General features: G+C 40.1%; 1 protein-coding gene across 1 annotated transcript in view; it reads left to right on the top strand.

Annotated features, from left to right (window-relative positions):
• Positions 1-5305: 5305 nt before the first annotated feature.
• PLCH1 (phospholipase C eta 1) overlaps positions 5306-16698 on the top strand; it is a 161877-nt gene continuing 150484 nt past the window's right edge. The window contains exon 1 of the mRNA XM_056564997.1: positions 5306-5777. Within this exon, the coding sequence (XP_056420972.1) occupies positions 5696-5777 (82 nt within the window). The 5' untranslated portion in view covers positions 5306-5695. The remainder of the gene's footprint in view (positions 5778-16698) is intronic.

The following is a 16698-nucleotide window of genomic DNA, read 5'->3' as shown; positions in this document are numbered from 1 at the left end:
ATTAGGTCGGCAGTTCCCCCACAATAGTAGGCAGCTCCCCCACAATAGGTCGGGAGTTACCCCACATTAGTAGCAGCTCCCCCACATTTGTAGGCTTCTCCCCCACATTTGTAGGCAGCTCCCCCCACATTTGTAGGCAGCTCCCCCCACATTTGTAGGCAGCTCCCCCCACATTAGGTCAGCAGCTCCCCCCACAATAGTAGGCAGCTCCCCCCACATTTGTAGGCAGCTCCCCCCACATTTGTAGGTAGCTCCCCCCACATTTGGTCAGCAGTTCCCCCACAATAGTAGGCAGCTCCCCCCACATTTGTAGGCAGCTCCCCCCACATTTGTAGGCAGCAGTTCCCCCACAATAGTAGGCAGCTCCCCCCACATTAGATTGGCAGCTCCCCCCAACAGACATACAGCTTCCAACCATATACAGTGTATGGCTGCAGACTGTATGTCTGTACTGGTCTGCCCCCACAGTGTTCCGATCACCGCACCTCCAGCCCGGGTCACCATCTACTGCTATGGCCTATGGACCATAGCAGTAGGTGCCGGGACCGCGGATCGGTGACCGGATCACTTAAGATAGTCCTCCTGGTCCTGCGCTCCTCTGCCTCTATGGTTGTAGGCACGGGACGTCACTGACATCTCGTGCGTACAACCATAGAGACGGAGGACCGAACTGCAGGAGGATCGCAGGAGGACACGCGCCGCCGGGGAATGGTAAGTGACTGGCGGACATCCTTATGTCCCGAAAAGATTTTTCGTGACACAGGGATGTCCGGCATAGGAATACCTATGATTATCTGCCCGGGCCGGCTCCCGTGTGTGGCTGCAGGCGGGGGCCGGCCAGAGCAAGTAAAAACTAATACTGTATACTAAAAACCAGGGGGCCTCCAGCTGTTGTAAAACTACAACTCCCAGCATGCCCGGACAGCCTTTGCCTTGCTGGGAGTTGTAGTTTCACAATAGCTGGAGGCCCCCTGGTTTTTAGTATACAGTATTAGTTTTTACTTGCTCTGGCTGGCCCCCGCCTGCGGCCACACACGGGAGCTGGCCTGGGCAGATAATCAGAAGTTTTCCTATCCCGGACCTCAATACCCGGCGTATAAGACAACCCCCGACTTTTCAGAAGAAAATTCGGGGTTAAAAAGTCGTCTTATACGCCGAGATATACGGTATACAAATTGCCGGTTTAACAGTACAATCCGGACAGTCGGCCATTATTTACAACTGCATTGCCTCATATATTACTATGAATATATACCATTAGGGCCCTATAGTAATCCAATATATTCAATATTGCTCTGTTCAAATGTTTTTTAATTGAATCATTTTTATTGTATTTTAATATTTTTTGCATTGTTCAAACAAACTGTCTTCAAACCATTTTTTCACTGTGCACCCAGTAGGGTGGCATCCTTGAGGGGTGGTTGAAATTTTGTTTCTAATTTATAAATCTGTTTAACTTTCTGGCACCAGTTGATTTAAAACAAAAAAAGTTTTCCACCGGAGTACCCCTTTAATTTGCGTTTAATGCTAAGCCCTTTTTCTTCATATTTGTCTGTACTAATCAGTAAGGAAGGCTCTTCTGGTCTCGGAAATTCATTGATGCTGGAGGGGAGGGCACTTTATGTTATTCTCCAGGTTTCCTGTCCCTAGGGGTGGAGTCCCTATCTCAGGTGGTGCTGTCATGACTTGGGGAAACATAATTACCATTTTTTTATACCTAGGCCGGTAACAATGACAAGAGGGCATCCTCAACATCTTGGGGAATTCTTTACTGTAAGCAATGAGACTATGGAACATTTTGCCACATAATAATTTGATGGTTGATTCATTGAACAAGACAAATTTTCGGGTTTGGATTTTGGGGGTAAAAAAAAACAAAAAAACAAAAAACGTTTCCAGTACCATCAATACATTGATTTTAAGGAATCTCATTTTACAATCCTGAAAACATTTGAGTGAAGACTCGACCCATTTTTTTCTTCTGTTCTGTTGAATCTGTTCTGAACGATTTGGTGCAGTTTTATTTTAACAGTTTTTCCTGTCAAATACAGATTTTCTGCTTTCAAATTAAAACAAAGAATCCAAGGCATATCCATCCCCCATAACAACAAATCAGGGCTCAGATATGTTTTGCTTAACGGTGTACTCACACGTACCGTATTCTGCTCATATATGATGTGCAGGATTTCAGCTGCAGATTTCAATGACTAAATGATTGAACATTGCTACAAATCCTGCACATCAAATATGTTTTACCCTATCTACAGGATGGAGTTCCCACCTGAAGATAAGGAAAATTATCCTCTAAATAAGTCGATGGTGGATAACGTTTTAAATGGGAAAACCCCTATAAACTGCTCTGGTAAAATAAATGCTGCCCTGTGATTGTTTCTGTGGGTAACAAAGATTGTTTAGAGATCTAGAGTTGCGGATTTTACAATAGATTTACAGTTTCCGCAGTAAAATACACAACAATACATTTTAGGTTTCTCTATTGAAGTCAATAGGGTAAAAATCATTTGAATCCACAGATTATCTGCAGTATAACCTCTAATGTTACTATCCAAAAACCTGGGAACATACCGTAGGTATAACACCACCTGCTATAATAATAACCGAAAATATGTTACACCAAACTGAATTATAGCATTTCACTTTATTGAAAATACTTATAAAACACACACATTATAAAATACATAGTGGGAGATTTATCAAAACCTGTCCAGAGGAAAAGTTGCCCAGTTGCCCATAGCAACCAATCAGCTCGCTTCTTTCATTTTTAACAAGGCCTCTGCAAAATGAGAGAAGCGAGCTGATTGGTTGCTGTGGGCAACTTTTCCTCTGGACAGGTTTTGATAAATCTCCCCCATAGTACATGGAATGTGGCTAGCAAGATGTATATATGAGGAAATACAAGATATGAGGTGGTCAGTATAGTGAATGTACAATAAATATGCAAGTGAGTTGTAGGTAAGACACACTCACCAATGGAGTCGACATATGAAAAACACTTTTGAAAAGGTCTTTGAAAAATGAAAGAAGCGATGGGCAACTCAGCAACTTTTCCTCTGCACAGGTTTGGATAAATCTCCCCATATGTTCTTGCCTCCCCCTTTATGTTTTTTATATGTCGACTCCATTGGTGAGTGTGTCTTACCTACACCTCACTTGCATATTTATTGTACATTCACTATACTGACCACCTCATATCTTGTATTTCCTCATATGTACATCTTTCCAGCCACATTCCAAGTATTATGTATTTAATAATATGTGTGTTTTATAAATATTTTCAATAAAGTGAGATTTTATGATTCAGTTTGGTGTAACATATTTTCGGTTAAGATTATCTGCAGCGTAAAATGTCATTCAACGGACTTAGGGTGGTTTCACACAGGACTAAAATGCTGCAGATTCATTGAGGATTTTCAGCAGATTTTTACTTCTTCAAAGGCTTTGTTCAGAGGATGGAATTTTTGAGCTAGAAAATTCTGCTCAAAAATGTCATTGCAATAGAATTTCATTGCTTTCAATGGGATTCTGCTGCACTGTGCACACAGCGCAATTTCCTGTAAATCCTGATTCTAGCCTCCGCACCAAAAGAATTGACATTTCAGTACTTTTGGCGGAATCCGCTCGGAAATGTGTTGCCGTCTATGGAGACTGCACATTTCTGAGTGGCCTAACGATGGCATATTCTTCTGCCTTGATCTTGTAGATCGGCGATCGTTTACAGTGCCTGTTACAAGGTCAGACAATTGTGTGGCTAAGGCTGCACAAACTATTGATGGATCCTTTGTGGCCTTTTACTGCTGTCTTTTGTTGGCCACACATCCCATGTTACATGGGGAGTTCTGTGACTGACGAACGACATTTTTTGTTTTTTTTTAACAGTACAAAACATAGTGATCAGCTGACGAATGAGCATTTAGCTGGCGCTATTTTACTGGGTGATATCGACCTGTCTGGCCGATAATTCTTCTGTGTATTAGGGGCCATGACATGAATCAAGCAAGCAAAGATTTTACTGTGGTGACCTACGGTGTATGGTGGTACCACGGGGTGTAGCAGTGTAAGTGGTGGGGCCAGATGGTATTAACTCCTGGGGCAAGATGTTGTTAACCCCTAGTGTTCGTGACGCCAGGATGTGGTTGTTTGGTGTAGGGCACTGCCGACAACCAACCCAGAAATGATATATTAAATGAGAGACCAAAACAGGTTTTGATGCAACTGGAACTTTACTGAAGAAGGCAGTATAACGTTTCTTACAGATAGCCAACTTCCACAGAGGTGACCGGGACACAGGGAAACTCACAGGCTTGCTTGGACTTGTAGTGGTAATAATGATGATGCAGGCCACTGTGCTACTGTTATGACTTTGGTAGGGAAGGTATAGACTTGACTTGTAAATATAGAAGACGTGACTGCAGACTTGTAGGCTTTGGCCGAGCTGCACTGGACTGAACTTGTACAGGACTTGTGCTTGCTTTTAAGAGAGTATGAACAATTCCTTTAACAAGTTCAGTCCAGTACAACTAGGCCAAAGCCTACAAGTCTGCAGCCACATCTAATCTAATCACATATCACATGACCATATCACATGACCTTAGGAAGGTCCTATACAGTTTAAACATCCTAATAACCTTTATACATAGTTTATATTCACTGTACAATACTTATAATAAATGTACATGTGTAATATACAATAGAAATCATAATAATGACCTAGGGGGATCCTGCAGGATAGCCCTGTGGACTTGAGGGACTCTACCTGAGGGGACTTTAGGACTGTACAGAACCACATTCTCTACCGGAACACAACATTACTATTACCTAAAAAGAAAAACAAAAACATTTCATCCTGGCAAAGTAAACCTTTTTTTTTATTCCCAGAAAAGAGGTTTCTCTTCTAATAACCTGTTTCAGATAATTATTATAGTGATAATAGTTGCATTAAGAGAATTTTAGTATTGGATCCAATCATAATAACCATTTATATGTAATGATAATCACTGCCTACATTCTCATGGAGGTAAATCCAGCTGTTTGCAGAATTGATTTGCCCCCTATAGGCTGTTTTAAGGTCCTGCACCTGCTCTGACATAATTATTTGGAAAGTAATAAATTCTTAGTTTAATTCTAGAAATGAATCATTGATAAACCGTGTATGAGTTCAGTAATGAATATGCTCCACTTGTGCACACTGGAGGATACATTTGTTCTGAATTCTGTTGAATGTACTATGGCTGCACATATATAATGCTACGAATGTTTTCATACCCTGCTAGAATTTGTATGTTGGCACTTTCACCCTTTTCACATCATGTAAATGACAGCAACGTTTTCACGTCTATAGACTAGAGACTGCCCCTCGGGTTGCTAGTGCTACCAAAGGAATAGTGCGTAGACTGTAAACATGCTCTGTTGGACTGAAGCACAGCACTTTTTGTAGTCCTGTTTTTGAATAGACGAGAAGTGGGTTACTTGCAGTACTGTCTCCTGATGTTTAGTGGATTAAAATGCTTTTTGAGCGTACGATGACAACACAGCTTTTGCTCCAGTTTCAGCTTAGTGCATCCTGCTCAGCTGTTTAGCTTTATTCTGCAATGGGAAGCAGATCTTGTCAGGTGCAATAACTATCATCTGCCTTAACACGGAGGCTCTCCAACAACATCTGGATTTTTCGTTAGCTCGAATGGCTTCCTTACTGGCATCTGAGATGTACCATGTGGTAGGAAGTGTAGCCACTTCACAAAGATTCAAACTGGCACAAATGGGTTAGTACCTGTTTAAAGTTTCTTCCTGGTCTGGGACAGTGTATGGATTGTTCTGAATTGTTCTCCACCCACATCATTAACATCCCTCATGTGTTTCTGGTTTCTTAATGCTGCCTTCATGTCTTATTGTATTTACATTTTCTCTATGCTTGACTGTTGAAATTTGACTTCATAGTGGGAAAATATTTTGCTAATAAACCATCATCTCCATTAGGAGAGGTATCTTCATTTTCTTATCCATCACAGAACGCTTTGGCATGATGGGGCTGTCACATTGTGTTACTGCGTTGTTGCCTTGAGACCATTAATTACTTATTTAACTATCTGGCTTGTGAAGAACCATGGAGTCGTCATTTACATCAAAGAATGGGCTGAAGCCCTTAGATAGTCTGGACCCATTAGAAAGATACATGTTTTCTTAATAGCTGTACGTTTGTATTTGAGCTCAGAAAAGTTCCGTTTGCTCAATTGATTATAAAATAAGCTTACCCCCAAATCACTTCATTTCAAATGCATTTGTTATTCATCTGGAGAATATTGTGTGTCTTTCTCCTTCCTCAGCCATCAGCATTCATATCATCCTCCAGCGCTGCTAACAATGTTGTGTGGGTCTGTGTGTACTGTCAATAAGATGACAAAGACTCTTCGCATGCACAAGTTGATAACATTATGAAGCGTGCAGTGACCTCATTTGTGGTGTATAGAATTCATTATTAATACCAGTGTAAGGAAGACCCTAATCCTTGCACAATTTATTTGTTCTACCTAGCCGCATTTGCTTTTGTTATGTAATGTATAACATAAGATTTATCATTGTTCTTCATATTCTAGTCAACTTGGAACTCTGTAGTATTATATATAAATATGTTGGCTGCAATGACATATTCTGTGTGTATTTACATAATTTAATTCTTAGTTTTTACTCAATAATGCATAGTATTACTATGTCTACCGTATGGTGTTTACTGTTATTGTTTATTATAAGGGAAGAAAACATAACCTTTATCCTTCTGGCCTAGATAGAAAAAAGAAAAAAGATAATAAAAATTGCATTGTGCAAATGACACATCTCCTAACGAAGATGCACTTCAATGAGTGACCTTAGACTTCACATTAACGCTTTCTCTCTAACATGGCATATTCTTAGCAGTGTGTGAACATTACATTTTTAAACTGTTGGCATCTTGCTTTGACATCTCATGGGTCCCAGCAACAGGAAATTCTGACCCTATGTTTTTTGGGTGATAGTAATGCACCCCCCCCCCTATATTTAAAAGTAATTGGTCTAAATATAATAAGGGAAATGCCAAGGAGATGAATAATATATCTTCTTAGGATCCCTTACTGTGTTTTAAAGATCACCTATTCTGATATGGTTTTCAAATAGACACACAACAATTCTTCTAGGTATAAGGTCTGTTTGGGTGTATGTTGTGAATAGAAGATGCATTGTGATGGTAGTGGGAGTTTAACCCATTGATGGCCACAATATGTCTTTTGTTGACGGAGCAAGAGTATCGAAGCACTTATCTCTTGTGCCGAATATTGGGGAGCTCAGCTTTCGCATTACAGTAAGTCTTCACCTCTAACTACCAGACATAGAGAAATATCTGATACTTTGTAGTTTAACCCCTTAGATGCGGCAATGCAAGTTATTCACAGCATCTAAGTGGTTTCAGGGCATCTGTCACCTCATTGGCACTCGAGTAACACGATCCATGGGAAGCGGATGGGTTTTTATGGCAGCAGGGAGACTAATGAAGGCCATGTATTTGTACCTACTTGGCAGTGCCTTTAGCAGGATTAGTTTGGTCACCTGTCAGTTTTATGTTAACAAGATAGTACTCTACAGTAGTAGTGCAGTGTTATATATGAGCAGTCTTGTAAGACTGGTCATAAAGTAACTTCCAAATAGTTAGTAACAGTTTGTTCTGTGGTAAAGAAATGTTTGTGCTATACACTGCTGCATCCAATAATCCATGGCAATAAACCATTGCAACTTTTAATGAGGTTATCCAGGATTAGAAAAAAGTTACTAATTCACCAGTAACTGGTACTGCAGCTATTCCAGTACCTGTTATAGTGACATATCAGAAGTTGTGATAAGTGAGGTTCTGGTTACTAAAGCTGTCACAAGTCATGACATGACATACGGTATATGAGCAATAGTACTTAGTAGGTGATCAAAACAATAATCGCCACTGTCAGGCGGGTTACATGAAGAAATAACAGAACACTAATTAAACAGAACTAGAAAGTATTGTTTACATATTAGTCTCAGAAACCGAAGGTACCCCCCAGTACCGAGCAGTAGTAATATATCTAGTAGTAGCTAACTATGAACAGAAAAACAGGAATGTTATATGTATGAGAAACAGGAAAGGCACCCTTAGTGAAAGGATGGGCAATGAGGGCTGGAGAGCCACTCATCCAACTGGGCAAGATATTTATTATGTTGGCCATAGAGTACTGTTTGCTATTTGTGGTTTGATTTTATAATATTAAAGCCACCAACATTCTGAGGATTTTGATAACTTGTTCAGGAGTTATGGTAAACATAAAGCAGACATCTTAAAGAGCATGTTTGATCAGTATAAAAAAATTTTTTGTTTACATGGGTGCCCTGATACTAATGCTGTTTATTGTGATGCTACACCTCACTTTTCCTGAGATTTTCCTATTTGGTTAACTATGTGCACATTTTGCTGAATATGGGATGTGAGTGCTCAGGAGTGCAAGACCCTGTATAATGGGATTCTATGTTACTTGGTCTTGCGCTGCTCCACGTCTCCCGGGTTTCTCCTTTTGGGCTCACTTCTGCTGCTTCTACCACTGCTACAATTTTTTCTCTGCTCTTGAGGGGCTAAACAAGAGCACTGGCTATTACTTAATGGGTCAATGAGCACTTCTCTAAAGTTTCCCTCACCAATCCCTGTCAGGCACCACATATATAAGGTTATTTCACCCATCTCCTGTTGCCTGAGAAATTGTGTTGTTTACTACTAGCAAAGATGTCTTAAATCTGTTCTGATGACATTGGTACCTTGCTGATTCTCCAGTATATGATCTGTGCTGTCGACCACACCTGTACTTTCTCAACAAGTCTGCACCACCTGGTTGAATTTGAGCTTCTCAGCTCTGCTGTGCTACAGACTCGGTGCTACTATGACACCTTTTTAGCTATGCTACTCTACATTCTGCTGTGCTGCATTACTACCAGCTACCAGTGGTCCCGATTAGGTGCTGCTTGACCAGCTGCCACTTAATCAGGACCAATTGTGTGGTAGTGACTTGGTTTCTCCCTTGCCGCATATGTCCAGCTTCAGTATCCTGGAGCGGAATGAAGGGTGAAAATCTGTTGAATACTTAGATTCCGTTCCAAAGTTTGGCCCAAAATTAAAGCAGTAGGTTACACAGCGGGTCCACACCCAATGGGGTGGTATAGTTGGAGGCTTCTGTGATTGTAGTAGGAGGGAGGATGAGTTGGCTGAGTTCTAAAATAGAGCAGCCTGACCAAACAGAAAGTTCGACTAATGAAGACTTCAGAGCAGACAACATCAGAGCAGAGCATCAGAAGCATCAGAAGCAGAATGAAAGCATGAAAGACCACAGAAGTAGTAAAATAACTTTATTTACCAATATATGTATATTTATTACACAGTTAAAAATAGCTTTGATTGTTGAACAACCACATAATGCTTCCAACTGAACCTCCTGGATCCCATACAAATTTTGCATTACTGGGAGACAGAGGCCATCATACTGCATTGCACAAGTCTAGTAGGCCTTTGCCAAAAGTGGACTGTGTACAGCAACCAAAATAGAAAGCTCCTCAGTATGAATAACCAAACACCCTATGGATTTACACTAGTTCTAGCTTCTTTTCAACTAACAGTTAGGGATAGCGAGTAGTTAACCCCTTCCTTTCTTTCTGACCTAACTTCCTAACACTAGTCAAACTACCCAGATAATTCTAGAAACTTCCTGCAGACACTGTTAAATAACACTTAAATAAAATCGTTAACCTATTTAACACCTTACATGCTTGGGTAACCAATATAAACAGACCAATTCAAGCAGACCAATATCACCTATTCCTTATGTATGATCGGCCCATAGCTTTTTAGCAGACAGTGCAAACAACTTTCTGCCACGACTGTACTATTAATGTGTCTGATAATGGAGATGGGCCAGTACCAGACACTTCTAACAGCTGCTAAATTATTTATTAGAAAAAGGGGTCAGATACGTGGAACATGTATACTTGAACCTTTTTGGAGAAGCCCCCTTAAAGTAATGCTGGTGGTCAGCTTTGGCCTAAGTAATAAGCAGGATGAAAATCTCAAAGGTTTTGAGTGTTTTGGCACTGTATGTATGTAATTAATGTATTAATTAATGTATGTATACACCACTATCCCATTTGCCGTTATGTCAGACAATACACACAACTTTACAGTACACTGTGTCTGATTCTCCATAAAATAGCAACAGTGCTAAATAGCATCTTGTGCTCTGCTAATTCATAGGACACCAGCAGAATGATACTTGATATTTAGATTACTTGTGCCCATAAAGGCATCAATGTCAGTGACAGAAATGTGAAATACAATTGGTATTCATGTAGTTTCATAATATATTAGTATTAGTTCACCAAAATCTAACCTACAATTTAATGACAAAATAAACTACATTTTTATCATTACTGTCATTCACAGCACATCCTCCAAGATAATACGACAATGATTACTAAAAGACAGAATCAGTAATTATATTGTGTTTCCGATAGCAGGGATAAAGTGCCAAGCGTGGTGGACTGGAATTCATCTAAAGCTTTGGTTTTAATTGAATTGCCTGAAAGTGGGCTGGGAATCTAAGCTGCTGCTCCTTAATAATCTTTCTGTCCATCAGCTTTTAGGAGGGCTTTCCCACTGCCTCATCCCTAGGAATGAAACACTGCTCTGTAAATGATGCATTATTCATTTTCAATTACCTGAATAGCTTTCATATAAATGATATGTAGTAGTATATTTATATGTGATCTAAATAAAATGTTATCCTTTTGTAATGCTTGCAGAACAGTTTCATAGGGAGAGTTTATAATGAGCAAAGGTAAAAAGGCGGCAACCTACATCAGGTAATCTACATCAGGTAGTCTAAGGGTATATTCCCATGGTTAAAAGAAGCTCTATAAAATCTGCCTGCAAAAATTTAAATGGGTAGAAAAATCTACTGCGGAAAATCAGCAATATATGCATGTACTCTAAGGCTATGTTCACACAATGACATTTCCGTACAGAATTCCACACAGAGATTCCGCAGCAGCAGAGTCCCATTGATATCAATGGGATTCTGCTGCGCTGTGCACATGGTGGAATTACCGCAGCAGTTATTTCTGCTGCGGAAATCCAGATTCCAGAGTCCGCAAAAAGAATAGGCATGTCTTTTCTTTCTGTACGGAAATGCATAGCCATCTATGAGACGGTACACTTCCAAGATGTTCTCCTGGTGCTCTGCTGTCGGGAATGTCCACAGAAATTTTCCGTGTGAACATAGCCTAAGGGTGTGTTCATAGCCGAGATTTCCGGGAGAACATTTTGCAGGCTGCAGCCACAGGCAGGACAAAACAACCAGTCAAGTAATCGATCTATTAGAAGAGTCACAGATAATATATATCCATTTGATCTTAATACAATCTCATGCCATTTATATATTTCATAATAATAATAAAAATAAAATACATAACAAAGCGAAATTCAAAAGAATTCTACTGAGTTGGCTTTTTTAATTTTTGATGGTCATCACTTTAAAAGATATCATTAAAGTGTTGTGTATAAAGTTTAAATTGGTTGCTGCATTAGAAATGGTGCAATTCTGGGGGTTAAAGATATCTTCAATATGTTAGTTTGTGAGGCTCTAGAGAATTGTATGTCTGTATTGAACCAGTAGTCACACTAGGAAGTATATTGTCAGACAGTGCCAACTCAGCTGAGGCCTCGTGTACGAAGATTCAGGGTGAGTTTCTGTTCCAGACTGAAATTCTAGTAGGTGTGCTTAAACCAGCAGGTTAAAAGATTATTTGCCCTAGCTTCAAAATATGACATAAACAATACATTCCTATGCTTTTCATCTAGTCCTTATTATAAAACTAGTTTGAACCATTTTGCATCAGACAACTCTTACAAAACTGCACATCTACCCAGGGTATGGGCCATGTCTGTAGGCAAATTTGTTCTTCTCCAGAAGGAAGATTGCCAAACCACAGTCTCCTACCAAAGGAAGAGTCATCCATCGGTAGGCATCTGTTTTTAAGGTTATTGTCCCTCATCAGTACAGAGCAGACCACTGGTTGGTTAAAGAAACCCTTAAACGAACACTGTCAGCTCTAGAGCATGCTCAGAATAAAATAGTCAAAGAGGCTGTGCTGAGCCGCATTGTGCACTTAACCCTTGACAAAGCCAGTACACTGGTGAAACGTTGGGAAGGCTGTCAGTGCTTTTAAAACAGCAATTATATTTTTATAAGGATGGGTTCACACTATGTTTTGTCCATACAGGACCTGGCCCCCATCTCATTCATTTGAACAAGCCGACCGGAGTCAGTTAGTGACTCTGGTCTGCTCATTTTTGCCCCGTATCCGGTTATGTGACCAGACCTAGTATACCACTGTTTTAGGTCTGGTCACAAAACCAGATATGGGGCAAAAATGAACTGACCGGAGTCACTATCTGACTCTGGTCAGCTCATTAATGTTAATGAGAAGCTGCACAGGTCCAGCTGAGATACGGGAGTGCTGATTTTGGAAATTCCCAGCTGGACCCGGCAGCTGTAGGGTGCACATGTAATGTGAATGCAGCAGCCTGAATCCAGGACTCCCTGAGGAAGCGTGATTAGCGAAATGGCGTTGGGGTGACTCCGGGTTCAGAGGGTAAGACTATTGGTGTGTGCTGCTACTGATGGAGATCTGGTGACGGTATTACTACTTTTTTGACTGCTTTGCTGAGAGGGGTTCAGTGTGGGCACTGTGTGTAGGTGGTTTTCCCCTCCTTAGTGCTGACGCTCTGATTTCCCCCCTCCATGCCGTCATCCCCTCTCCACTTTTCTCAGCCACTTGCACCATTTGTCTTTTTTCTTTCCCTCTTTTAGTCCTGATTGTTTTTTTTTGGCAGAGTAGTCCATGTTATTTTCTCCTGTGGACACTGTGGCTGCACTGTTTTGGTTCACATATGCCATATTCTATGGCTTAATGGATACGGATATGCAATACACTGCTCACAGGTGAATGACCTATATACTGTATATCTTTTTTGGGCCTTATACCCATTATTATGGGACTGTCCCTGGAGTCTTTTTGTACAGTCTGTTTGCTGCTATTTTAAGTGATTTTTATCTGCATGTAATATTCCATAAAGTTGTTATTTTTTGTTGTTTAGTGGCTCTTTGGTGTCATTATATAGGATTTATATGTAGTTTAAGGGACACCTTGCTCTATTCATATTGCAGTATTTATGCCCTTATTTTTGGTTATATTGAATCTAGGAATAGCATTCAGTGTGAGAGATCTACCAATATTGGTCATTGTCTCCACACAGTGGTGAGTAAGACCACCTATCACTAGAAAAGTGACAAGGAGGGACTAGCTGGGATTTTAGCTTTACATATGGTATTCATTGGGAAATATAACCTTTTTACTAGTCTCACAATAAAGGTACTCATAAGGGTGGTCTTTAGTTGTGGGCATCCCTCGCAGGGGAGATGGGTTGATCCCCTAAAGGCTTGCTGGTTGTTATTAATTGCCCTGAGACCTGTCAGGGACTTCTGTATTTTTTTTAATCAGATTAAAACATACACACTACTTTAAAGAGAATTCCAGTGTTTGCTAAACAAAAACAATAGGAAAAAAGGCATACTTGTTGCTCACATTTTCCCTGTTTAGACTCCTGAACGTCTTCCTCCTTTCAACATGAGGACTCAGGACTCAGTGCAGGACCTTCTCACTCAGCCAATCACTCACTGAGATGGGACAAATTGCAGCCAGTGATTGGCTGACCAGGCAGGTCCTTTTATGAAGAGAGATGATCTGGGGAAAAGTCAGTTGATCAGGATCTGCGGCATACCGGGGCTTGCTAAGTATTCCTTATACCCTATATTTATTTATTTATTTATTTATTTATGTAAAGCAAACACTTGAATGCCCCTTTTATTTACTGGGTTAGCTCCAGATCAGACATGTTTAATTCAGATTATGACTTCTAGCCATCTGTTTTTTTTTTTTTTTAAATGTAATGCCAATTTGTCTTTTCAGTGAATGTCTCCTGGGGCATCACTCTTTTATTCCTTCCCTATTATTTCCCAGTTGAGTTAACCTGGATTATACTATTCTAACATGCAGTGCACTGATAAATTTAGTCTATTTTTCTATTTAGAAATTTAGGGATGAGAACTGCTGCAGAGCCAGATCTTCTGGGAATTATTTTACAGTTAGTATAACTATAGTGGTATTTTATGAATCATAAAGTACTTTTCTTAAATGTTTCTATTCTCCCATACTTGCTGGGCTTATTGTTGTAGCTTCTTTTCTGCCTTTCTGAGCTATTCTTCTATGTCATTATTGATGTTTCTGTGGACAATGTGGCTGTTGTTTGATAACATTTGCAGAACAAAGCTCTGCACAGTTGTTCTAAACTCTCTGATCTTCTGATTGTAATGTATTATAATAGCTGTCAAAACAATAAATCAAGTCAAGGAAGGGGTAAATCTGGAATGTTCACCGGTAGTCGATAAGCTGACTGCTCTCTGCCAATGATGGGGTCACACGGCTCTGAGCATGAGTGCAATAACTGACCGCAACCCACGGGCACAGGGTGGACGAATGTGATGAGAACAGGGCACGTTTCTGACATCATGTTTGCTCTATAATTGACACTTCTTCATTTATTTTATGGGTAAATTCACACAGGTCTGATCATTTCTGCAGTAAATCTGCAAGGCAAAACCCTCACAGAATTTTAAGAATTTGCCTCTGTGAATTTTCCTGTTAAAGGTCTAAAAAAGTAAAAGGTCATTGCTTTTACAATACAGACCTGCATTTTTTATTTTTTAATCCACAGCAAAATATACCACACACATTTGTTTTCCTCCCCTTCAAGTCAATGGGGTAAATCTGCAACAAATTTGTAACATTCTCTGCAGTTAACATTCTCTGCAGTATAACCAACAAAGACCGACCAATAATAATAATGCACATAACTCAAAATACCCAACGATATATCTTTACAACCCCCCCCCCCCCTTAAAAAAACATGTACACACAAGACATGGTTAAAAAAAAGAAGTGGTGGGGAAACATCATGATGTCTGGGTGAGTACCAAGTGGCAGCTCTAATACAAAATAATAAGCCGCATGTATCAATACAGAAAAGTGCCTCATGCAGGTATAAAAATGTTGGGCTTGTGCTCTGGAACTCTTACATATACGCTGGACCTTTGAACCAATGTATCACACAGAGAATCATGTATAGATAGCAATACAGTATAATATATATTCTAGAGTACAACTTAGGGCAGCAATGTATATACCTTTAACAAGCTGTGCTTAAAAGCTCATTCCACTCCAAGGTAAAGAGTGAATATTAGTTGGAAAATATACTCCTAGATAAAGTTAGGCGAAACGCGTTGGAGTGTGAAGTGAGGGAACCTTGTTGCTGCAGCTCCTTTTCAATTGGTTTGTATTGCAAGCCGCAGTTTATTCATTTGTTGTATTGTATAGTCCTCGTTGTCTCTTACATATTTTCCAACTAATATTCACTCTTTACCTTGGAGTGGAATGCTGAGCTTTTAAGCCCAGCTTGTTAAAGGTATATACATTGCTGCCCTAAGTTGTTCTCTAGAAAAAAAAAAATATATATATATATATATTATACTGTCCACATAGAAGATATAGTGAGTACGGCTCTGCCGCATACCTTTTCTGTAGCGGGAAGGAGTAGTGTGAATCGGGTCAACACCTGGACATTAATAGCTGAAACCAGTTTCTATGCTCTATCCTCCAGAAACCAAGAAAAGCTATCCAAAATTGAAAAGAAAACTTGAGGAGGCACTGGAAATACAGTTTCACGAAGTTTATTCTTTCAAGTCATCGATACATCTGAGGCAGACGGGCCGTTTCTCGCTCAAATGTCCTTAATCATTGGACCATGATTTAGCGCATGTGAGCGGGAAACGGCCCGACGGCCTCAGTTGTATTGATGACGTGAAAGAATAAACTTTGCGAAACTGCATTTCCAGTGTCTCCAAGTTTTTTTTCCAATTTTGGTTTGTTTTATATATTATACTGTATCACTATCTATACATGAGCCTCTGTGTGATACATTCATTCAAAGGTCCAGCGTATATGTAAGAGTTCCAGAGCACAAGCTCAATATTTTTATAACTGCACAAGGTACTTTTCTGTATTGATATATGTGGCTGCTCGAAAAAATATAGGGAACACTAAGATAACACATCCTAGATCTGAATGAATGAACTAATCGTAAGAAATACATTCGTCTTTACATAGTTGAATTTGCTGACAACAAAATCACACAAAAATTATCAATGCAAATCAAATTTCTCAACCCATGGAAGTCTGGATATGGAGTCACACTCAAAATCAAAGTGGAAAACCACACTACAGGCTGATCCAACTTTGATGTAATGTCCTTAAACAAGTCAAAATGAGGCTCAGTAGTGTGTGTGGCCTCCACCTGCCTGTATGACCTCCCTACAATGCCTGGGCATGATCCTGATGAAGTGGTGGATGGTCTCCTGAGGGATGTCCTCCCAGACCTGCACTAAAGCATCCTCCAACTCCTGGACAGTCTGTGGTGCAACGTGGCATTGGTGGATGGAGTGAGACATGATGTCCCAGATGTGGTCAATCTGA

Source organism: Hyla sarda, chromosome 3 (genome assembly GCF_029499605.1).
Source record: "Hyla sarda isolate aHylSar1 chromosome 3, aHylSar1.hap1, whole genome shotgun sequence".
NCBI lineage: Eukaryota > Metazoa > Chordata > Amphibia > Anura > Hylidae > Hyla > Hyla sarda.
Note: the sequence above shows the minus strand (reverse complement) of the source record. Positions and strands in the feature narration are given on the sequence as shown.